Source organism: Eptesicus fuscus, chromosome 13, assembly GCF_027574615.1.
Source record: "Eptesicus fuscus isolate TK198812 chromosome 13, DD_ASM_mEF_20220401, whole genome shotgun sequence".
In the NCBI taxonomy this organism is placed as follows: Eukaryota; Metazoa; Chordata; class Mammalia; order Chiroptera; family Vespertilionidae; genus Eptesicus; species Eptesicus fuscus.
Genome location: NC_072485.1, coordinates 43,246,568 through 43,272,865, shown reverse-complemented (window position 1 = coordinate 43,272,865; position 26,298 = coordinate 43,246,568). Strand labels below are relative to the sequence as shown.

The 26,298-nt window shown below is 35.8% G+C and overlaps 3 protein-coding genes and 1 pseudogene across 3 annotated transcripts in view; 1 reads left to right on the top strand and 3 right to left on the bottom strand.

Annotated features, from left to right (window-relative positions):
- Window positions 1–26,298, bottom strand: part of LOC103304145 (matrix metalloproteinase-26) — a 111,066-nt gene that overhangs the window by 49,118 nt on the left and 35,650 nt on the right. The window contains exon 5 of the mRNA XM_054725661.1: window positions 20,335–20,395. Within this exon, the coding sequence (XP_054581636.1) occupies window positions 20,335–20,395 (61 nt within the window). The remainder of the gene's footprint in view (window positions 1–20,334; window positions 20,396–26,298) is intronic.
- On the bottom strand, window positions 3,903–4,841 carry LOC103304114 (olfactory receptor 52E2-like). Its single transcript, XM_008161051.3, has one exon. It carries the CDS (start codon window positions 4,839–4,841, stop codon window positions 3,903–3,905), a length of 939 nt encoding a protein of 312 aa, XP_008159273.1.
- Window positions 17,172–18,107, top strand: LOC103304115 (olfactory receptor 52E2). Its single transcript, XM_008161052.3, has one exon. It carries the CDS (start codon window positions 17,172–17,174, stop codon window positions 18,105–18,107), a length of 936 nt encoding a protein of 311 aa, XP_008159274.1.
- LOC103304143 (olfactory receptor 52E2-like) lies at window positions 21,667–22,593 on the bottom strand (annotated as a pseudogene).

Sequence of the window (26,298 nt, the reverse complement as noted above, 5' to 3'; positions counted from 1 at the left end):
CTAACAAGCTAAATATGTCAAGAAAGAAAAAGTAATACTAAAATGAAAGAAGTAAACTTTCTTATTTAGAAATTACCTGAACAGTTACAGAAAAATAAAAAAATAAAAATTATAAGCAATCATTTAGCTTATTAATTGCTCAGGTATAAGCATCAATACCATTAGCAAATAATTACAAATTAAAATTTTAAATTATAATTTTGTAAAATCTTGAAATACCACTTACAATGACATGAAAACATGGAGTACTTAGTAATAAGCACTTAAATTATAAAACATGAAAGAATTTAATGAGACAATTTTTAAAAATTACATAACATTCATGATTTGGATGACAAATATATTAAGATGTCAATTCTTCCTAAATTTACCATTAAATTTAAAGCAGTTTCAATCAATACCCAAAAATGTAAGCTTATTCTAAAATAACTATGGAAATATCCTAAATTCATTGGAAAAAGAATATCAAAACTTTGGGACTTACAATAAAGGACTTCAAATTTATAAAACTATAGTATTTAAGACAGTGTGGCAATTGCACAATGATAGATAAGTAGAGCATAATAGAAAAAAAGTGGTTGAGCATCCACCCATGAACCAAGAGATCACTGGTTTGATTCCCAGTCAGGGCATATGCACAGGTTTTGGGTTTGATTCCCCAGTAGTGGGAGTGTAGGAGGCAGCTGATGAATGTTTCTCTCTCATCGTTGTTTCTCTCTCTCTATCCCTCTCAACCCCTCTCTAGACACATTTCATGACCTAAATTCAATTGCATAAAGTTTTGTGGGGGTTTTTTTTGTTTGTTTTGTTTTTCTTTTTTTAAATTTCTTTATTGATTAAGTTATTACATATGTGTCCTTATCCCCCCATTACCCCCTCCAGGCCCCCCATTCATGCCCTTACCCGCTGTTGTCTGTGTCCATTGGTTAGGTCTATATGCATGCATACAAGTCCTTTGGTTGATCTCTCCCCCTTACCCCCATCCTCCTCTATCTTCCCTCTGAAGTTTGATGGTCTGATCGATGTTTCTCTGTCTCTGAATCTGTTTCTGTTCATCAGTTTATGTTGTTCATTATATTCCATAAATGAGTGAGATCATATGATATTTATCTTTCTCTGCCTGGCTTATTTCACTTAGCATAATGCTCTCCATCTCCATCCATGTTGTTGCAAATGGCAAGAACGCCTTCTTTTACCCTATATTTATGATGCACTGTATTTGTCAAAATCTGTATTTCATTTTGGGATCCTCTGAACTCCTAAACGGTGTTTTTAAAATTACATACATTAGGTTGTATAATTCTATGGGTTTTGTCAAATGTATAGTATCATGCATCCACCCTTATAGTATCATACAGAATATTTCACCAACTTAAAAATTCCCATGTGCCTCCCATATTTAACACTCACTCCTTTTTCCTCTGGTAAACATGAATATATTTACTGTCTCTTTAATTTTGCTCTTTCCAGAATATAATATCACTAGAATGATAGAATATGAATTTTCTTCAGATTAACTTTTTCTAAGTGAAATCATTCAGCAATCTGCATTTAAAATTCACTTATGTCTTTACATAGCTTGATATCTCATTTCTTATTAATGCAGAATAGTAACCATTGTGTTATATACAATGGGTATAGCACAATTTGAATAGTCTTTTATCATTTATCTGTTGAAGGGAATCTTCATTGCTTCTAATTCTTAGCAATTATGAAAATAATACTATTAATGTATATGTGCAAGTTTTTGTGTGAATGTAGTTTTCAAACTAGTTGGGTAAATTCCTTGGAGTGTGATTGCTGGATTTTATGGCAAGACTATATTTAGCTTTGTAGGAAACTTCCAAACTTTATTCCAAAGTTGTTGTGCCATTTTGCATTTCCACCAAAAATGATGAAAGGTTCTATTGTTTTGCATACTCACCTACTCTTGATATTGCTTTACTTATTTTTAATTATCACCATTTTTAGTGGTGGGTAGTGAAATCTTACTGTACTGTTAAAATTTGCAGTTCCTTATGGAAATGTATGTTGAGTATCTTTTTATCTTTTTATTTTCTATCTGTATATTTATGAGGTGTATAGACAAATATTTTGCTCAAATTTAAGTTGGGTTATTTTTTATTATGCATATATTTAGTTGTAGATTTTGATTATTTTTATTTATTTATTTATTTTTAAATTTCTTTATTGATTAAGGTATCACATATTTGTCCTCATCCCCCCATTCCCAGCCCACACCCCTCCCCACACATGCCCCCACCCCCCTGTTGTCCTTAATCGCTGGTTAAGCTCATATGCTTGCACACAAGTCCTTTGGTTGAGTTGAGAAAGTTCTCTATTCCTTGTTTGCAAGTGTTGTTATAAATATGTGCCTTGTTTTCTTTCAAGATTTTTCTTGCCCAGCCAGGGTAGGTCAGTGGTTGAGCATCCACCCATGAACCAAGAGATCACTGGTTTGATTCCCAGTCAGGGCATATGCACAGGTTTTGGGTTTGATTCCCCAGTAGTGGGAGTGTAGGAGGCAGCTGATGAATGTTTCTCTCTCATTGTTGTTTCTCTCTCTCTATCCCTCTCTCAACCCCTCTCTTGAAATCAATAAAAACATATTTTAAAATTTTTTCTTTAATCATTCATATGATGAATAGTATTTTTCTCCCTTAAGCAGATGTTGAGGTTGTTTTTGAATGTTGAACCAGCTTTACATATCAGGAATAAACATCACTTGATCATGCTATATATTTATTTTTATAAATTATTAGCTTCAATCTCCTAATATTTTATCAAGTATTTTTGCATCTGTTCATGAGAAATATTTTTGAGAAATAGTCAGCATTTTAAAAATTGCTTATTTTTTGGATATCTTCAGCTGGCTTTGGTGTTGGGGTATTTCCAGCTTCATAAAATAAGTGATTTTTTTCTGGAAGTGATTTTAGGTAATTGCTGGGATTTTCTTTTCCTTTAGTATTTGGTAGAATTCACTGGTGAAGCCATCAAAACTGATTTTCATGAGAAGGTTATTAATTACTTATGCAGTTCATTAATTAATATAGAGACATTTAGGTATTTAGAAAAATAAATTTCCTCCTATGGAAATTTACGTATTTCTATATTTATGGGCATTATATTATAAATATATCTGAGGAGAAACTGAACTGAAAGATAGTTTCAGTACTTTTACCACTGATTTCAACTTATCTTTTAGGCCATGGCAATATAAAGAAAAGTTAATGCTTAGAGACATATAAAAGACTGTTTAAAAAAATAAAAGCCTTTATAATTTTAATAGAAAACATATATCAATAGAAAACGTAACTATTTATATCAATAGAAAACATAACTATTTACAGATTAATACATTTAAATTTTATCAATCACAGCTGGAGTAAAGCTAGAATACTGTATCTGACTAGTGTGGTTTAGTGGTTGAGCCTCAACCTATGAACCAAGAGGTCACGGGTTCAATTACCAGTCAGGGCACATGCCCAGGTTGCAGGTTTGATTCCCAGAAGGGGGCATGCAGGAGGCAGTCAATCAATGATTCTCTCTCATCATTGATGTTTCTACCTTTCTCTCCCTCTCCCTTCCTCTCTGAAATCAATACATTATAGTTAATATAGATATAAAGTAGCTAGTGCACAGAAATATGGCACATTCTATAAATCCTACTTAATATCTACTGATACCATTAATGTAAAAAAAATGACATATAAAGACTGATGAGCCATATTTTTCCATATGAGTTGGATAACAAAGCTTAGACTTTTGACTGACTGAACTCATTAAAATGCTTACAGAAGGGAGCCAAAATAAATAAAAATTTATGTCAAACACATTTAAATTTACTGAATTTAATATAACAAGGCATTTCATCTCATATATTAAGAACTATATCTTTTTAATTACTTATTTTTAAATAATATTTGCTTCACATGGTTATATATCTGCTTGGTTCTAACTCCATATATGACAGGGTTGAGCATTGGTGGTACTATAACGTAAAGATTCGCTAGAAGTATGTGGATATAGCGAGGGACATTTCGGCCAAAGCGATGTGTCATGAAAGAAAAGAGCGCTGGTGTATAGAAGGCAAGAATTACACAAACATGAGAACCACATGTGCTGAGAGACTTGAGCCGGGCTTCACGGGAAGGAAGGCGGAAAACAGCACGGAGTATCTGAATGTAAGAAAGGGCAATGGCTATAATGTCAAACACTAGGATTGAAATAGCACACAAGCCATAGATGATATTGATCTTGATGCTGGCACAAGATAGCCGAGCAAGACCCATGTGCTCACAGTAAGTATGAGGAATGACATGATTCCCACAGAAGGGCAATCGCAAAATGAGAAATACCAATGGAATCACAGAAATAAATGACCGCACTACCACACCAAAACCAATCATTGAAACGACCTTATTGGTGAGGATGGTGCTATATCTGAGTGGGTTGCAGATGGCCACATAACGGTCATAAGCCATTGCCAAGAGGACTGCGGATTCCATACCAGTGAAGTTGTGAATGAAAAACATCTGGGTGAGGCAGGCATCAAAGATGATCTCCCTGAGATTGAACCAGAAGATTCCAAGCATCTTAGGGATAGTAGCTGTGGAGAGACCCAAGTCAATGGTGGCCAACATGGCCAGGAAGTAGAACATAGGCTGGTGTAGGCTGTTCTCAGCCTGGATCACAAACAAAATAGTGAGGTTCCCGATGAGCGCAATCATGTACACAGCACAAAAGGGAAAGCCAATCCAAATGTGGAGCGTTTCCAGTCCTGGGATCCCCAGCAACAAGAAGGAGGAGGGGTGAAACTGAGTGTCATTGAGAAGGGACATCCTGATGGGTAATGCATAAGTCCATGTTGCTTCCAAATGTGCTACTGCCAACCTGTATGTAGGTTACCAGGAAAACTTTGCAATGTTTTAAACCTAAAGAAAAATGACAGCATACAGTTGTGAATATTCTATTTCTTAGTTAATTCACACAATTAGAAATGTACTACGTAAAAAGCAAAGTGAAGATGTGAATTATCAATAAGAAGCCTTTGAAAGAAGTTACATGTAGATTTTAATAAAAAAATTCTACATAATATATTCATCCTTCTTGGCACCATTTTTCCTCTGTTAGAAGAATGGTCTTCTTTGCAATGGTTACCTCATTGGTATTATGCTAAGATTTTAGGTTAATATCTACTTCATTAATTACCTTCTCTTATCATCACCAACATAATTTACTTTCAATTTTGACATTCAAAGGGCTCTATCATCCTCTATAAATAGGTATTTCTATTCATTCCATTAGGTCGGTTGAATAGTAACACTCAAGTTAACATACAGGATGGGCAGTCAGTGCTGATGAACACCCAGATTCGTTAAGATGTGTTCTCAAATACTAAAAATAAATCTAAAATATTAAAATCAACCTATTTGTTAATATTTATTTCCTATTATTACAAAATATGAAGTAAATCTAGTGAAACTATTATCAACTACCATTTATTGAGGTACTGCCTACCACATTCAATGCTGTCAGAACCTTTACAAATATCATCCCTAATCTTTATAAACACATTTAACTTGAATTTTTACATATGGATCTGAACCTGAAATAGCTTAAATGACTTGACAAATGCTTATAATTAATAAAGGTGTATAAAAAGTAAGTAGAAAGTGGAGAGAATATAATTCAATTGAAATGGAAAGATAATGGACATAAGAAAAAGATAATCCGTGCCTCACACACATGTCATATATTCACAGCCCCCTTCTTCACACACATTTACTCAAACACAGTCTCTTTTAAGCTCACATATATCTAAAAAAGAGATATCAGTATCTTCACTATAAATCTGAAGCAATTGTATTTTTAAGTGTTTAAGATACATGGCAAATATTTTGAAGAAGGAACTAGATAAAAAGCATATTCTGAACAAACTGAATCAATCATTTTCAATGATACTTACACTGTTCTTATGTAATTTCATGTACCTTACTTAGGACATTTGTTAGAGTGTATATTTTCAAAGCATTTGACCATTCATTATGTGTAACTGTTTTATAGTAAAAAGTGCCTTTTTATGATTTGGTATCACTGGAAGATTCCAAAGAATAATACTAATTACAATCACAGTTTCATTAAGACAATTGTGGTATTATGAAGACACTGATATCTGGGAAACAAAGCCAAGAAGAGTGTCCTTCCTGTTCAGTATAAATACATAATAAAAGGAAAGTACAATATGGGTGAGGAAACAAGGAACTCCTAGGAGTAAATGTTAAACATTGGAAAGGGATCTAAGAACAATAGATGTCATTTGTGTGATACACTCTGTGAAATGTCCAAAGGAATAAAGTCTTTCTACTATAATGTTCTATCCTGGTCATGGAACAATGAATATTGCAAAAAGGTGTGACATGGACAACATAAAGAATGAAAGTAGGATTCAATTATGGAAGCAAAATTTTCTGTGATTTATCAGTGTAAGTTCCAAAGGCAAGTTCTTGTATTAAATAAAGCTTTTATATTCATAAATAACATCTGGGAAGATCAGAAATGTGGGAAAATAGTCTCAGAAGATTAAGAAAACAATGTTTTCCTTTTTTTCATCAATCCTAAGTGCACTAGATTCTCAAAAAATAAGAAAATTACTTTAGCTAGTAGGGGCAGAGTTCATCATTAAACAAGAGAACAAGCTACCTTTCTGGGTTTTGTGAGGTTTTTTTAGTTGTTCTTAGAGGGAAGGATGGTATTATATTCTGTGGTCAAAATAAAATAATGAGAAAATTATATCTCTCAACTCAGATAATTGTATTCTGCAGTAGAGCCTTATTAGCTAGTTAAGTAAAAAAAAACAGTGTAGAAATAATTTGAAGACATACAGAAAAATAAACTTTTGTACTTGTTTGTCTTGCATCATTATTATTCCGTGAACTGGCTAGATCAAAAAATCTGAATAGCATCTTGTTCCTCCCCTCCCAAACATTAAAAGCACAACTGATTCTACGTCTTCAATATCTTTGAAATCAGTACATTTGTTCTATTCTCATAGAGCTAGTTTAAATCCTCATCATTCCTTGGGTTTATTATAGCACAGAACTTTGTAATGCTTAAAAGCATGAGCTCCACCATCAGACTAATTATGTTGAAACTAACTTATAAGAAAGATAAATGTGTTCATAGTTTTAAACAAGTAATTCATTTAAAACATTTTGAACCTATTCCAAAAAAATACTATGTTATCTGTCATTCTTTAGATATCAGGAAATGGATTTTTCTAAAATGCACAACAAAAGGATTCAAGTTGAAATTTAGTGTTTTATGGCCCTTCCTAAATGTGAGCCTATTCGATTCCTAAGTTTCAGCCTTAATCTTCTTTGTGACTCTTCTCTTCCTCTCCTATGCTTCTTTCTTCCTTCATCCATCACTGTGAAGTAAGGATGAACTGAGAGCTGGGACATGGGGAGACTCACCAGGCTGAGCACCAGGAATCTGGTCTCTACCTTGTCTCAACCTCTCAGTTTTTATGAGGGCATTACTCTTTGCCTGGGAGGAGCTTCCAATGGAAAAATTCCCTATGGGGCATTTTGTAAAGGACACAAGATCTCTGGGGATCTAGTGTCTAATCTGGCTCTAACTCAATAAGAGAGAGACATAAGGAGCTCTGGCTTCTAAGGAAATGAAGGCAGAAAAGTGAGATTTAGGGTAGTATGATGACAGAATAGGAGGTAGTAGCCCCCTTCCCCTCCCTCCCCCCTCCCCCCGATTGAAACATCAAGATAACAACCATAAATCTATGAAAGACCTTTGTGAGAGTTCCAGAATCCAGAGGAGAGGTTAGGAGAGGTTGTAGGACCCCGGTGGAGCATAGAAGAAGAAAAGACATATTGAAAGAATATGAAGTAAAGTTTTACTTTACCAACATCACCCCTCCTCCCACCTAGCACTGCTCTGCTCAGGAGAGATTCCTTCAGCCCATGAGTTCTCCCATGGGGGAAAGAGAGCAAGCCCACCCCCAGACAGTGTGTGTGTGCAGATGTGTGTGTACACACATATAAATGTATTCACAGGAACACATAGTCAATTCTCATTATTCCCACTAGTGTTCTATAAAGTCATTCTGAACACTAAATATAAAAAATAGAACCATTGCTCCTAAGGGAAATGCAGTTAGCTTCCTGTAGCCTCTTGTCACATTTTGTCAATCAGTGAATATACAGTCTTGTTTTAAGTGTGTTTCTCCTTAAAGACACCTCATTTAATACATAGCTCTGACAGATTATTAATTGCATAGTCTTTAAATGGTTAAAAGGCAGGAGCTTAGGCATCCACTAGTGCTATATATTTTCATTCACAACATTCTTACACAACAAGCCAGTCTCATCAGCGTTGAAAACCTGCTCTTTCACAGAATCCTTCTCCTGTACACTTAGCAGACATTTTAAAAATTTTTCTCTGGCCTCCTGATAAGCAGAACCTGCCTCAACAGTAGATTGAATGCTTTTCATGCCTTGATGCCTTTTGAAATGTGCTAGTTCGCCAGCACAGTCAATAAGCATGTGACGTTTTTCTGATTCTGGATGATAGTGATATAACTGTAAACATCTTTGACCTTACAACAGTGCTGTCCACGTCACCATTTTTTATTAGTTGTAATCTCATGAACCCACAAATTTAGCCTCTTTTTCATCCCTTCACCACACACAACAGAATTTACTTTAGTACATCCCAGCATGGCTTTATATACAGATAGACAAATTTCCTCTCCCTTTGTCTGGGTGTACCATATTTTTCATTCATTAACTTTTAACTCAAAACCAACAGTGTTATAATTCATACTTGAAAGAAGCCTATATAACACAGGTATTTTCTCTATAAAGTACATTACAACCTTCTTGCACTTAGGAACACTGGAAAAGTATTACTTTAGTCTAGTGCATTTCATAAATAAATAAATAAGATATTTATTCTATTACACTTCAGTGTTGTTGTTGGACCCATTTTAATGAGTGGACTTGTCAAAAAAAAAGCATTAAAAAAAAAAAAAAACAACATGGCACTGAATAGAATACAAAAATGACACTTGTTTACAGCCAAAAATGAGAAGCTAGATTCTCACCTTGTTCAAACTCAGCTGGGGATGTGCTTGTCAGGCAACTCAAAATTTCCCACCTCTTTGCATATCTTCAAATAACTATTTAGTGACACAGGTATTTATTTAGGTTTACACATAAATTTTAGGGAGTAGGCAAATTTACATTGTGATTTATAGAAGTGTCATACTTAAGACATACATAAAGAATACAATTAAGTGTAAAAATAAAATATCATTTCAAGTTCTACATTTTAAAATTTGGTAGCATTGACATTTTTAAAAAAAAGAGATTTTAAAATTGTTCAAATAAGACTAACAAACAAACAAAAACATGACAGACAATAGTATGGTGGTTAGTAGAGAAGAAGGAGGTTGGGAGGGGTAGATAGTGGAGAGTACAAGGGATCAACTATATGGTGACAAAAAGAGATTTGACTTTACGTGGTTCATACATAATTCAATATATAGATAATGTATTATAGAATTGTAAACTTCAAACTTATGTAATTTTATAAACCAATATCATCCCAATAAATTTAATAAATTTTTTTTTAATTGTTCAGATGTCTTAAAGGAGCTTGGAATGCATGTGAAAGCACACTAAATCTAGATTGCTGAGAGGATTGCATGCTTAAAGATGTCAAATTTTCCACATTAATGTTTAGATGCAATTAAAAGTTCATTAAAATTCAATTTTATTTCATATAATTAATTATTTTACTTGAAATTTACTCTGATGAACTATGAAAAGAATTAAGATGTATATCACAACATGATATAAAAATTTAAAGTCAAACATGATTGAAATATTCAAAATCATATAAATACAAAAATCATGGAATAATGTTAAATGAAATATCAAGGTTACATTATGGTTAATGTTAGTTTTTCCTTTCTATCTTTCTATAATAGAAATAAAAAGGCATTATTTAAAATGAAGGGATTATACACTAGCTTTCCTTGCTTGATACATACATATGATTTCAGAAACAGTAAAGAAAGACTCGCCTTCTCTCCCTCAACCCTTCTTGGATTCTCCTGGTATGAAGATGTTAACTCTAGAGCTTCTGTTCAAGATGGCAGCATATATAAATGCAGTCCTTGAATCTTCTTACAACTGCATCAAAATTACAACTAACTACAGAACAGCCATCATTCAGAACTGACTGAAATCTAATTGAACAGAAGTCCTACAACTAAAGATATAAATAACAAGCCACTTGGAAACTAGTAGGAGAAGTAGAGGTGTGAAACAGGCTGGTCCCACACTCACATGTGACTGATAAAACATAGGAGGGCCCTGGCCAGGTGGCTCAGTTGATTGGAGCAAAGTCCTGTATAGCAAAAACTTGTGGGCTCAATTCCCGATCAGGGCACTTACATAATCTGCAGGTTTGATCACCTATTAAGATGCATACAGGAGGCAACTGATCAATGTTTCTCTATCACACCAATGTCTATCTCTCTTTCTCTCTCTCTCTTTTCACTCACTCTAAAATCAGTGGAAACATATCATTGGGTGGGGATAAATAAATAATCAGGAAGGTATCTCAGTTGCAGAGGTCCCCCTTGAGGAGAGAGGAATCCCAGCCCCACACCAGGACCCCCTGAGTTCCAATTCCAGAGAGGTCCCCGTAATTTCTGGCTGTAAAAACAAGTAGGAATTGTAGCTGAGTGAGATGGAAAACTGCTGGTGTCCCAGCCATTTCTCTTAAAGGGCCCATGAACAGACTTGCTTGGATTCATCACTCTGAGCTCTAGTGCTAGAACAACAGATTGAAAGGAACCATGGAACTAAGGGGAGGAATTGAAGTATCAGGATGACATCTTTAGGGACAGCTTTCCCCCAGATAGAATGGCTGGCAGAGGCCATTGTTCCTTTTCTGAGCCTTTCCCCAACAGAGTGGCAGGAGCTCTGCCCTGATAATTCCCTGAGACCCCAGCCCACCTAACTTGTGAGCCCACCCAAGCTGCTTCCAGTGGCTTTTCTATATGAATGGCCTGTCTTGGATCATGCTTCACACTTGCTTAAAATTCCTCAAACAAGTATCATCTGGCCTCAGTATGCTCTGTACCTCTCACTAAGTTGCTCTGTAACTCTCACTAAGCTTGGCCTCTCCTGGGCACCTCCAAGCCCTGCACAAGTAGCAGCCATCTACAGATCACTTTATAGCTCATGGCTAGTGCCACAGGAAGAATACAGGTGGTGGCTGACCTTGGCCTGCATCTTCTAGGACAGTGGTCGGCAAACCGCGGCTCGTGAGCCACATGCGGCTCTTTGGCCCCTTGAGTGTGGCTCTTCCACAAAATAACACGTGCGGGCACTCACGTACAGTGTGATTGAAACTTCGTGGCCCATGTGCAGAAGTCGGATTTCAGCCTGGGAGAGTCTATTTTGAAGAAGTGGTTCTAACGCCGAGCCACACTTAAGGGGCAAAAGAGCCACATGTGGCTCGTGAGCTGTGGTTTGCCGACCACTGTTCTACGAGGTTCCAGAGCCAGTGCATCTACTGGAAAGATTCAGACCATATTGAAGCACCAACCAACCACCTCCACAAGCAATACACTCAAGAAGGAAACTCAGTGGGCACCAGAGATCAGCTGAAATAAGTCTTGCTCCATGAAGTGGGCCCCTGCACAGCTGATCCTCTGTGGTTATAGAAGCTAGTCCTTGCAGTCAATTGGCCTGGGGTTAAATCCCTCACATTGCCATGCCAACAGCAATCAAGGTTCAACTACAACAGGTTGGTGTACAGAATTCATACAGAGGATGCACCTGGAGTGTCCAGCTTGAGTAATCAGGAAGCCTGTGCCACTGGACCCTACAGGACACCTTTTATATAAGGCAACTTTACCAAGCCCAGGAGATGTAGCAGATCTACCTAAACATGGAAACAAACAGGGAGACTGCCAACATAAGGAAACAAAGAAACATGCCCCAAACAAAACAAAAGAAACAGAACAAAATTGCAGAAAAAGAACTAAACAAAATGGAGACAAGCAATCTACCAGATGTAGAGTTCAAAATACTGGCCATAAGGATGCTCAATGAACTTGGGGAAGAGTAGTTGAACTTAGAGAGAACTTCAACAGCATAAAAGGACATGGAAACCATAAAAAAGAACCAATCAGAAATGAAGGCTATACTAACTGAAGTGAATACATTACAGGAAATCAACAGGGGAATAGATTAAGCTGAGGATCAAATTGGAGATTTGGAAGATAAGGAAGCAGAAAACACCCAATCAGAACAGCAAAAAGAAAAAGGAATTAAAAAAAAAAGGATTGTATAAGGAGCCTCTGGAACAACTATAAGCATACCAACATTGGCATCATGTGGATACCAGGAGGAGAAGAGAGGGAGAGCAAGGAATTGAAAACCTATGTGTAATAATAATAATGAAAAACTTCCCTGACCTGGTGAAAGAAATAGACATACAAGTTCAGGAAGCATAGAAAGTGATAAACCCAAAGAGGCCCACACCAAGACACATCATAATTAAAATTCCAAAGGTTAAAGACAAAGACGGAATCCCAAAAGCAGCCAGAGAAAAGCAGTCAGTTACCTACAAGGGGTCTCTCAGCTGATTTCTCAAAAGAAACTTTGCAGATCAGAAGGGGTTGGTGCAAAATAGTCAATGTGATAAAAAGCAAGAATCTACAACCAAGATTACCTAGCAAAGTTGTCATTTAGAATCAAAGGACAGATAGAGCTTCAAAGAAAAGCTGAAGTAGTTCATTACCACCAGACCAGTATTACATAAAATGTAAAAAGGGTCTTCTCTAAGAAGAAGAAAAATATATAAAATATGAATATTAAATGGCAATAAATGCATATCTATCACAAATTAATCTTTAAAAGAACAATAAATGAACAAGCAAAACAGAAATAAACTCACAGATACAGGAAACATTTTGATGTTTGCCAGATGGAGGGGGATGGGTAAAGGGGATGTGTGAAAAAGGTGAAGGGAATAAAAAGTTCAAATTGGTAGTTACAGAACAGTCACAGGGATGTGAAGTACAGCGTAGGGAGTGTAGTTAATAATATTCTGGTAACTGTGTATGGTGTCAGATGGGTACTAGATTAAGTGGGATGATAAGTTATTAAGTTCTAAAATGCAGTTAGTAAGTCATAAAATGTCTAATAACTGGATTTTACACCCAAAACTAATATAATATTGTACGTCAATTGTAACTAAAAAATAAAAAAAATATTTAAAAAAAAAATGTGAACTCCAAGCACTTGGAACCTGAGTTATGAACTCATACCTGCAACTCCCACTGGTTTCTTCCCTTGACACCACAGGGAGGCCATCTCCACTCCATACCCATGGGAGTCTCAGAAATTAGGAGTCAAGTCTATAACTGAGCTCATTCGGAAAAATTGCGAGCCTTGTGAGAACTAATGTCTTCCTCAGACCAGGTAGGTGCTCATCCTAATCCCCACAGAACCCCTGGTGAGGTAAGGCAATGTGCAGTCACTCTCATCTGTGTCGTGGCTTCAGCACTCTAGTGAGAAACAGGCTTGTGTAAGTTTCCTTAAGAAAACTGAACCCACTTGGGTTTGTGACACCTAAGTAACTGCCTCTGTTTTACTCTGCTAGGGTTAGATTAGAATCCAAATTTCTTTGAGAATAAATCCAGGCATGGGTTTCTCTGCTTAGTTCAGTACATCAGAGGAAGGCTGATGAAGCAAGGCTGGGAGTATAAATGCATCAATCCTAAATTCTGAGCAAATCTATGATACTTGAGCAATGTTTCATGCTGCTCAAAGCAGCCTTACATGCATTGTTGTTTTACATTTACAAAATCCTATGGAGTATTCATCTCTTAAGGGATAATGTGAAGATTACAAATATTATAATTATACGTGGGTTCAAATTCCAACTCCTTGAATTTAGAGAATATTTTAAGGAAACTTAAATGAACATTCTTAGCTTGTTTTTTATCTGTGTTATGATTATCCAGAAATTCCCTTAAGGATTAAGTGGTAATGTCTTCAATGTAAATAATACAATACCTAGTATAAACCAATTCACACAGACTTATTTTACTTTTGTTAAGAGATGGATAGGAATATAGAATTTATCCAGAAGATATTATACTTTACTTTATTCCTCCCCCAAAGCAGACATGAGTTTCACTCTATTCTCTCTTTTTCTCTATTCTGGTATTCAGACAAGGAATAAAATGCCGACAGAATTTAATTTTGTTGGAGAGTGATCCCTGGGTGTGTTTGAAAGATTTAATATTATAATCAAGGAAACTGTTAATGAAAAGTTGTTTAGAAATAGTATGGACTAAAATAGATTCATTGTGATTTCACTATCTTAAATTTATATTGAAATTATTTATCAGAAAATGAATAGAAATCTCTTATTTTCTCCTTTTCTCTTTTTCTTTATTCATTCATTGGAACAGCAAATATATGAAAATGCATGTCCTCTGCCAAGTAAGAATGTGTAATATAATAAAGGAAAAATATGCATAAATATAAAACAAAAGTGACAAGAGATAGAAGACAGGTAAGAGCATAGACTATAGGGACACTAAAGAGGGGCATGATTGATGGTTAAAGGTTTCTAGAAAAATAATCTCAAGGTGCTGGCATGTGAGTAGACTTCAATTCTAAACAAGTTACTGAGGGGTTTTGTGTGTGAAGATATATCATGAAGAACAAAGACATATCATCACTTTCATGAATTAAATAGGTGAATAGTTTTCTATGTGGAGAAATACAGGAAAATGTATTTCAAAAGTTTTGAACAATTCTTAATATTTTAAATTACATGGAAGACCAAATTTTATTTGTAATTTCTTTTTTGTCTGATGAATACAATTGTAACTCTGCATTATTTATCTACTTACTTCAAAATATACAGGTAATATATGAATATATAGAATACATTGGCACTGTTAAAAAAATCAAATCATAGTGATACAACTAAATTATGCTATCTTTATACCTTTCCATCCATCCCATATTTTAGACATCTCCTTACTTAAATATGATCCTTTTAGGTCTTTTCTATATTTATAAGTGTATGTGTATATATATATATATGTATATATATATATATATATGTGTGTGTGCGTGTGTGTGTGTATGTGTACATATATATATATATACACTTATATGTGTTTGTGTATTTGGTTATAGACACACACATATATATAAAGTATTACATAATAGTATACATACTTATATAATAATATACATAATTATATATAAATGTGTATATTTATATAACCACATTCATAAATACACATGAATATATGTTAGCTTTTATTGTGTTTTAATGTTAATGAAAAAATCAAATGTCTACTTTATTTTTTTCATTTAGATGTTTTCCTGTCAGTTTATATAAATATACTTTATTCTAAGTGCTTCTGAGTACTACATAAAAATTATGCCACAGATTTTTAAGTTTAATATTTCTTTATTAATGGACACTTTCAATATTTCAACTTCTATTTTATTACAGGCACTTTTACAATAAGAATCACTGTATATCATAGCACATCCATGTGTATATGTGAATATTAGTCCCTATTATGGCAAGTAGTTAAATTGCTCTGCCCACATTTTTGCTTTTAATAATAATGGTTACTAAATAATCTTTTCTAAATGTTAGGTCAATTTTCTCCAATCAGTTGTGCACAATAGTCACTCTTTAACACAAACTAATGCTTGTTATCATAAATCTTCATATTCTGTTATTTAAAAATATAATGTATGAGTTATAATCATTTTTAATTTTTAATTTCTGATTGCAAATAAGGATAAGACTTATCTTATGTGATTGGACATTTGCATTTATTTCAGTGTGAATGTTTTCACTACATAATTTGTCCACATATTTTCTATTGATAAAATGTATTTAAATTTTGTAATAAGTTAGAACAAGTAGAGAGGTTATAGTTTATGTGAATTATGAGAATGATTATGGAATCACAAATATAAATAATATATATAGAGAGAGGTTTATATTAAGACCAAAAAAAAGGAAAGCATTTACCTGATGACAAATGTTAATTTTCCTTCTGAGGTATGTGCAAGGTAACTCTCATCTTTTCTCGTATTTTGAAAGGCATTGCATTGAGAGAGAGGGTTAATTAGGCAGAGAAAAGCTTAGATTTTTGACAGTTTCGTTTATGGACTTTAAAAACAAAAGAGATTTTTAAATAATTACCCAAAATGAAATTAATGATGTTGGTATTTTCTAATTTTAGGTACAGAACAATTCCCGTCCTTTTACTTATATGCACAAATGCAAATAACTTTTCTTTCTTTTTTTTTAATTGATTTTATAGAGAGGAAGGGAGAGGGAGAGAGAGATAGAAACATCAATGATGAAAGAGAATCATCAACCAGCTGCCTCCTGGGAATTGAGCCTGAAACCCAGGCATGTGCCCTGACTACAAATCGAACCATGAACTCCTGGTCAACGCTCAACCAGTTAGCCACAGCGGGTGGGCCAAATATCTTTTCTAATGTCACTTTTACTAGTTAATTATTATAGCAACAATAAAAGTGTTCTGACTCTAGAGCCCTTGTTCTTGAACACAAAATTATACTGTCCACCTAAATGATGATACAGGATGCTGAGAGTATGTGTTCCATCAATCTTTGTGTGCTCTAACACAGATCACATTAACAAAAAGTTAATGGGGACTCACAAGGTAATCAAGAAACCTCTCTCTCTCTAAAAAAAAAAATAAAAACATATGGCTCAATACTAACAGATGGACCAATTTTAACCCTTTAAAGTACATTTTATATGTTGGCATAAATGTTGATGACTTCCGTTTTTTGTTGATAGTTATTATCCCTGTGTGTTGTCATTTAATTAACTGGAACTAATTGTCATCACTATATTTATAAGCTGGCAGAATCCTAAATTAGTCAAACTTGAAGGGGAGACTCTATTGGTGATAATAACAATAACGAGAGAAGTTGGCTTAACTGTTCTTAAATTATATTTAGGTCTTCAAAGCTACAGAACACTACCTGGTGACCCATATATTGGATGAACATAAATTTCTGAAGACTTATGCATTATCTATCAGGATGTCTCTTCCCAATGACACTCAGTTTCACCCCTCCTCCTTCTTGTTGCTGGGAATCCCAGGACTGGAAATGTTCCACATTTGGATTGGCTTACCCTTTTGTGCTGTGTACATGATTGCACTCATAGGCAACCTCATTATTCTGTTTGTGATCCAGGCTGAGAACAGCCTACACCAGCCTATGTTCTACTTCCTGGCCATGTTAGCTACCATTGACTTGGGTCTCTCCACAGCTACTATCCCTAAGATGCTTGGAATCTTCTGGTTCAATCTCAGGGAGATCATCTTTGAAGCCTGCCTCACCCAGATGTTTTTCATTCACAAGTTTACACTGATGGAATCATCAGTCCTCTTGGCAATGGCTTATGACCGTTATGTGGCCATCTGCAACCCACTCCAATATAGCACCATCCTCACCAACAAGATTGTGTCTGTGATTGGTCTTGGTGTGGTAGTGAGGGCATTTATTTTTGTGATTCCATTTGTATTTCTCATTTTGCGATTGCCCTTCTGTGGGAATCATGTCATTCCTCATACTTACTGTGAGCACATGGGTCTTGCTCGCCTATCTTGTGCCAGCATCAAGATCAATATTATTTATGGTTTATGTGCAATTTGTAATCTAGTGTTTGACATTATAGCCATTGCCCTTTCTTATGTTCAGATACTCCGTGCTGTTTTCCATCTTCCATCCAATGAAGCCCGGCTCAAGTCTCTCAGCACATGTGGTTCTCATGTTTGTGTAATTCTTGCCTTCTATACACCAGCCCTCTTTTCCTTCATGACACATCGCTTTGGCCGAAATGTCCCTCGCTATATCCACATACTCCTGGCCAATCTTTATGTTATAGTGCCACCAATGCTCAACCCTGTCATATATGGAGTCAGAACTAAGCAGATCTATGACTGTGTGGAGAAAATATTATTTAAGAAATAAGGAATGGAAACATAATGACACCTAATAACTGATTTTCAATGTGAAATTTTATGAAAGTTAAGTTAGAAAAATACTGTCTCACAAAAAACAATGTCAAAATATGTATTTATGTTGGCTCTCTTCTGAAATTATCTTATTTCCATCTTTGTTTCAGACCACTTCTCAATATCCATTGCTACATTCTCTGTCCCTTATAATTTTATTTAGCAGGTTATATTATTTTCCCCTATGTTTTACAAAGTGAAATTTTTAGGTCATAGGAGAGGTGTAGCAGAATGTACATTTAACATTATAATACTTTTCACCCTCCACCATCAATTTATGAGATGTATAATTGTTCTCTATTTGTATTGTCATTTTGTATTGTCACCACTTCATGTTGTCAATCATTTGTCTGCATCTACTGAGTCATGAAAGGGCATTTTATTAAAGAGATAACTTGTATTTTCTTTATGATTAAAATTTCTAAGCATTTTTCTTATATTAATTTGATATTACATATCTTTTTTACGAGTACATGTCTAAGTTCTTTGCCCACTCTTTTATATTTTTTATTTTTATCTCTTAATAATGAACTTATAGAATATCTTTATATGTCTGGTTACATGACCTTTGTTAGAACTATGTATTATAAATATTTTCTCCCTGTCTGTGGTTTGCCCTTTCATCTTTGTTTCCTTAAACAATAAAATATTTTAATGTTGATAAAATCCAAGGTATCTTCTTTTCTGTGTCCTTTTTAAGATATATTTTCCTGCCCCAAGATCTCAAATATATATCTTACTATTTCTTTTAGAGATCTTATATTTTGAATTTTAATAATTAAATTAATAACTTGGATTTATCTCAAGAAATACTCAGAGCTTGGCTTTATCTCAACAAATGTTCAGATTTTGCACATAATTTAAAGGCAGAGTAAATGCAGTTGACTCAAAATTTGTATGTGGATTTTAAGAGAAAGAGATGTGTCAAGGATAAATCCATGTTTTATTTTCCTTAAGATGTTGGAAATGGGATAGTGATAGTCAATAATTAAGATGTGAAATACAGGAGTGTTATGTGTATTTAGGAACATTGGCAAAGCTTTCATTTTTAAGTTAGGTTAAAAATTAAACCGAAAAATGTGAAATAGAAGAAATGATTAAATAGTAGATACCAAATGTTTCTTTCTTTTAATCTTTCATTTCTTCCATAGTTTAATGGTATTTTATGATGATAAAATTACATGTGTCCAACATTAAACATTTATGTAATTAATAAAACTTCCAAAAAAGAAATCTCACTGGCTAGGCATAAATTGCTTAAGATCCAATAAATTTATATGTGAAAATTACATTTTTTAAATTTTGCATACTGTATACAATTTCATAACTTGAAGTTTTTCACTTAATACTGAATCATGAAAAGTTCCATTGTGAAAAGACTATCTTAAAGTATTTCATTAAAATTATATATATGATTACATTGTAGCATAATTGTAAAAATCGAACTGGAATCACACTGGCTGAATTGGAATCCAAGCTCCATGTCTCACTGCTGCATGACATTGGGCAAACTACTTTAAGTCTGCACTTCTCATTGTCCTCACCTGTTATAGCACAGAAATAGCACCTATACTGAAGAATTGCTGTTAGAATTAAATCAAACATTTTATATAAGGTATATAAAACTATGCCTGATACACAATAAGAGCTTTAGAAGTATTATCTATTTTATGATTTTGAATAATTTATTTGTGTATTTTTATTTTAAATTTAAGGTCATACTGGTACTGATTTCAAATATACTATGGTTTGATTCCCATACCTAAATTTGTGGGCACCTCTTTCTTATTCTTATAATCCATAATATGTATATCTTAGAATAAAATCCATTAACCAATAATGTTCAAAGTGTATCATTGTACTTTGAGTATGTTAGTTTTAGTTTTAATTTAAAAAGAGCAAGAGTAAATTTACAATTAAATGTAAGAATAATGTGAAAGCAATAATGTTCAATAAGGTCCAAACATAGCAGTTGTCTAGGAAAAAATAAAATAATAATAGTCTCTTACAATTTAAGTCCATGTTATGTGTCCAGATTATCTCTTTTTGTCATAACAAATGTAATTTGCCCCTAGATTACACAGGAGAGAAATTCTCATGTTATAAAATCTAATAATTATAAGTCAAATATCAAATCTTTTAACAAAGAAAACAGGTGGTACATGATCTGATGTAAATCTTACCCTACTTGTTCGGTCCTTTCAATCTCTATATTAACTCTACTGCTCCACCTTACATATGAATCTGCAAAAAAAAAAAAGGTTTTATCAAATTTCTCTGATCATCCTCATGTTGTTTTCTGTTGTGGAAATGCCTTTGTGTACCTAACAGAAAAGTAGTCCTGGGAGTCCATAACAATAGTTAATTTATACATGCTATCTGAGCTTGTATTCACTCCCCAAATAGAAATAGTCTCTTCCTATTGAGCAATTTGGTAGTATTTTGTAGATTTATAGGTTTCACTCTCAACATATTTCATTGAAAAATTCTATGTTTTCTAACAAAAACACAGCTGATTTTTGTAAATCAAATTACTTTTACAACCAATGTGTATAAACAAGACCAGGCAATTAAAAATTATTTTTAAGAAGAGGAGAGAGAGATTTGATATGACCAAATTGTATCCAAATGAATACTGCTTCTATAAACCATATAGAAACTATTTTTAATGAGATGTTTATGTATTTAGTTTTAAACACTAAATTTCTATTACCTGTAAGAATATAATTTCCTTCTGCTTAGTTCCCAGGCCTCCTGCCTTTACCTACACTTTCTTGCTTCTAATTCCTTCTAATGTAGCTCTTTGATGAATATATTTTTAAATGCTGTTCCCCCACACTCACCACACTCTGGTCCTGTGGCATGGTCATTAATTTGGGGACTTAATTCAGTCTCTTCATTATCTAAAGTAATCCATTTACTGAATCAATCAACTACTCAATGAAACCAATAAGAAAAAAAGCTATTTATGTTTTGAGAGTAAATGGAACAGAATACTAAACAAAGGTAGGAGGGGAGGATCAGGGCAGGAAGAGAAAGCTAGAGTAAGATACACTGAAACAGGCTGACAGAGAAATATTGGAAGGAGTGAGAAAGAGAGAGAAAAAAAGAAAGATGAATAACAAAAGAAAGAGAAATAGGAAGAGCAAGGGAGGTAAAGGAGGGAGAGAGAGAGAGACAGAGAGAGAGAGAGAGAGAGAGAAATACCTGTTACCCATAGTGGAAGTGGCAAAATGTCTTCTGTAATTTGACCACTTAGATTTCTGAGAATCATGAACATGGCTTATGTTATTCTTCAAAATGATTATATAGAATCATTGTTCATCTATCTTAATAATATTTAAAATTAGAAGCTCCTACTCCCTGAAAGGGTGAAATGCACACAAAAAAGACATTAACCTCCTTCCAATTAAGTGGTCATTTGCTGTTTTCAAAGCCTCTACTCTTTCCTTATATGAAAACATATTAACATTTAAGCCTCTGGACAAAACCTGGAGGGATCCATCCACTATTTATCAATGGATGAATATTCTGAACACCCTTTCAGGGATCTGTTTGGTCCTAACTCCATAAATGATAGGGTTGAACATTGGTGGAATAACTACATAGAGTGGCCAGAAGAATATGAAAGTAGCGGGGAACATTTTGGCAAAAGTGATGTGTCATGAAAGAGAAAAGAGCTGGGGTGTAAAAGGCCAAAATTACACAGACATGGGAACCACAGGTGCTGAGAGACTTGAGTCTGGCCTCATGAGAGGAGAGACGAAAAACAGAATGGAGAATATATAAGAGAGAGCAATGGCTATGATGTCAAGTCTCAAGATAGCAATGGTCCCCAAACCATATATGATGTTGACCCTTATGTTTGCACAGGCCAGGCGAGCAAGACCCATGTGCTCACAGTATGTGTGTGGGATGATGTGGTGTCCACAGAAGGGCAATCGCAAGATGAGGAATACAAAAGGGAAAACAGTGAGGAAAGATCTCCCAACCACGCCAAAACCAATAAGGGATACTGTCTTGTTAGTAAGAATCATGCTATAACAGAGAGGATTACAGATAGCTACATAGCAGTCATAAGCCATGGCAAGAAGGACTACTGACTCCATGCCAGTAAAGATGTGAATGAAAAACATCTGAGTGAGGCAGACATGAAAAATTATCTTCCCAAGGCTGAACCAGAATAATCCCAGCATCTTAGGGATGGTGGCTGTGGAGAGACCCAGGTCAATGGTAGCCAGCATAGCCAGGAAGTAGAACATGGGTTGGTGGAGGCTGTGCTCAGTCTGGATGACAAACAAGATGGTGAAGTTTACGATGAGTGCAATCAGATACACGGCACAAAAAGGAAAGCCAATCCAGATGTGGATGTGTTCTAGTCCTGGGATTCCCAGCAGCACGGAGGAGGTGGGGTGGAGCTGGATATCATTAGAAAAGGACATCTCTCTTGTGATTTCTTATGAATGTGTCCATTGCAGATGTGTGCTGACTCATATTGGAAGGTACCACTCTGTTACCACGATGCTTTATAATACTGGGGCGGGGGGAAAGCAAATATCTTACTGTTTATCACGTTATCAATAACCTCATCAATAGCTTTGTTGTCAGAATCATTGAAATCTTCATAGTAAAACTTTTAAAACTGGAATTTGATTATAGAACACTTAATTTTATTATTCTAAAATAGTTTCATAATGCATTTATTTATTTATTATTGTATGCAAGGTCATCTTTTAATATATGCATTTAATTATGTATCTCCTGGTTTACATATATATGTATCTCCTGGTTTACATATATATGTATACCCACATGTGATACATGCACATGTGGGTATACATGCACTCATAATTAAAGCATAAAGTGTGAATGAATAAATGGGCTTTTATATGCACATGCTCACATAGCACACACACATTCACTACCCTCGTTATTAACTTGTCTCTGCTCTTTTCCCACATAGCAGATTATTAACCAGGAGCATATTCCTTTGTGCTTATTAACCCTCTCTGAGTTTTCCCCATATGTTCTAATGACAACTGATGCCTGCTGATGAATTAAAAATCTTGACCAAAAATACAACACAATAACACACAGGCACAAGTTATTGTTTCTCCTTTGTCATTGTATTTTTAAATTGATGAAGGAGCTCCAGAGACTCTTAGCAATCACATCAGAAGAGGTATGTTTAAATTCATTATCTCTGAATGATGATCCTCGGAGGTTTTAATGTACTGATCTCCATAGTGGGTTACATGCAAACTCAGATGGCACAAAGAATGTTAATAGTATATCAGTTTCCTCATTTATGCTTGTTAGTGACCAGTGGTTCAAAAATACTCATCAATTAACCAAAGTATTAAGAAGAAGATGAAATAGACATTAGACTATAAAGAACTTTCTAGATCGCATAATGACCAACCCACTTGAAACCAGTAAAGTATCCCAAATCTTAAGGGATTCTTTATAGCACTCCCCCATTATAGTGGAAAGTCAGGTAGAGAAAATATCCTCTGATCTAGTATTTGATGATTTATAATTCCATTATGGTTAAGGCAAAGTAGATGTGAAAGTATTTGTTAGAATATGTAAATATTGGCCTGAAATTAAAAATCAGGTATACCCAGCAAGATGCTCCATGCCAATAGGAAGGTTTGGTTTAGATGCTTAAGTATGAAAGCCTTGGCTATTCTGTGAAATATTTTAATTGGGAAATACAAAAAGGGAGGAAGGGAGAAAGAGACCACAAGTAAGATGTTATTTATTGTTAGAAGTGGTTTTTTAGTGGAGCGTCTTCATTTTAACACAGCATTACGTGTGACCATGCTTTAAAAGGTGTGCTTCCTGCCAAGAATATGGAGTGGTAAGAGAGGCGGTTAGAGGGCTGAAAGTACTATTACTATTTGGCAACAACAACAAAAAAATCACAGACATGACAACCACAGGATGTTTCTTATCAATACACCAATACATGCTCCTCCAAGTGGTAGATGCTGAAAAACCTGGACCCGAAAAGATAGGTGGTAGCCAACACTACACGTGGAAATATGTTTGCAAAATCTCGTGACTCCTGGAGACAGAGCACATTTGTCTTTTTTTCTAGGTCATCTGTTTATACAGCACAGTTTTCTTTTTTAGCATGGATTGAATTTTTTTACCTGCACTGCAAAAAGCAGTGCTCAAAAATGCACTCAACTGTTTCTATTGTTGTTTCTTAATGTCTTTAACTTGCTCTAGACTTGGGATGTGAGAGGACACATTTACAATTTATTTTATTTTATTTATTTTATTTTATTTTATTTTTGCACCTCACCCTGATAGGAAGCAATAAATAAATCTTCCCAGGTTGAGACATCTGACCTTACAAAGATGGAAAAGATAAAAATCTAACAAGAGTTATCAGTGATATTTTGGCAATTATATCCTTATATAATAATAGACAAATATGCAAATTGACCATACCTCCGACACACCCAGAAGCCACGCCCACAAGCCACGCCCACCATCCAATCAGAGCGAGCATGCAAATTAACCCAAACCAAGATGGCTACAGCCACAGAGAGCAAGGTTCCCTAGGTAACAGAGGAAACCAAGCTTTCTGCCAGCCGTTGCAGGCCTAAGCCTCCACTCAAGCTACAAAGTTTCAATTATAGAAGGTAAACAAATTCAAACAAATGGCAACAGAATGGAGCTTGAGAGAGCAGGCCAGGGTTGCCGGTGGCAACAGGGGAAGCAAAGCTTTCTGCACACCCTGGCCGGGCCCACCCGCTTAAGGCAACAAAGTTTCAATTATAACCCCAACACAAATGGATTCGGGCCTCAGAGGGAGCCCCAGGCTTGGCTCTGCTCCAGGCTACAAAGTTTCAGTTGTAGAAGGAAAATAAATTCCAGATACCAGGTTCTCCGCTTGCGTCCCAGGGGGCGTGGCCGGCCTGCAAACCACCACAGGCCCCTCGCTCAGGCCGCCCCATGCCCCAAGGGAACCCCACCTTGATCAGGGACACCCTTCAGGGCAAACCAGCTGGCCCCCACCCCTGTACCAGGCCTCTATCCTATCTAATAAAAGAGTACTATGCAGATTGATCATCACTGCAACACACAATATAGCTGCTCCCATGTGGTCAAAGATCCTGCCCCCATGTGGACACAAGATGGCCACCACAAGATGGCCTGCAGGAGAGGGCAGTTGGGAGGCACCCGGCCTGCAAGGGAGGGCAGTTGGGAGGCACCCTGCCTGCAAGGGAGGACAGTTGAGAGGGACCAGGCTTGCAAGGGAGGGCAGTTGAGAGGGATCAGGCCTGCAGGAGAGGGCAGTTAGGGGTGACCAGGCCAGCAGAGGAGGGAAGTTGGGGGCAAACAGGCTGGCATGGGAGTGATTAGGGGGTGATCAGGCTGGCAGGCAGAAGCAGTTAGGGGCAATCAGGAAGGCAGGCAGGCAAGCAGTTGGGAGCCAGCAGTCCTGGATTATGAGAGGGATGTCCGACTGCCCGTTTAGGCCCGATCCCAGGGATCGGGCCTAACCGGGCAGTCGGACATCCTTTGAGGGGTCCGAGATTGGAGAGGGTACAGGCTGGGCTGAGGGACAACCCCCCTCCGTGCACGAATTTCGTGCACCGGGCCTCTAGTGTAAATATAGAACTTCCTTCATGTCATGAACCCAGTCTCAGTTCTTCTGCTCTACAGCTTTATGCTACTCCTATCTTTTTTCCTTTCTTCTTTGCTCTCTTGTCATCCTATCCATGGGCTGGAAAAATGGGTAGTAGACTTACCAAGCTGTGTAACATAGGTGATTCTGCGCCTGTGAACCCAAATAGAGAATGGAATTTTTATGGTTTACATGATGCTCCCAATGGAAAGACTCGTGAATTCCCTAGAGCCATATTTGTGAAGGAGAGGAGGGCCCAGAGGTCACCCCAGGGTGTCTGCCCTCCTCTAGGGATAAGGAGGCCAACTATTCAGAATCAGTATTGTGACCTGAGCCTATGTAAACTGATTACACTCCTTTCCTAGGAGATAGGCCATTACTCACATCAGAACTCTTAACCCCCTCAAAGCAAGTATACTAATGTGATTGAGCCCTAAAGCAGCAGATTGTAATTGCCTGTATCCCCAAGATGGCTCATTCACTTACTACCTGAGTTATGTTG

Excerpts from the sequence above, each read along its gene's own strand:
- LOC103304114 (XM_008161051.3), bottom strand. The coding sequence starts at position 4,841 with ATGTCCCTTCTCAATGACACTCAGTTTCACCCCTCCTCCTTCTTGTTG.
- LOC103304115 (XM_008161052.3), top strand. The coding sequence starts at position 17,172 with ATGTCTCTTCCCAATGACACTCAGTTTCACCCCTCCTCCTTCTTGTTG.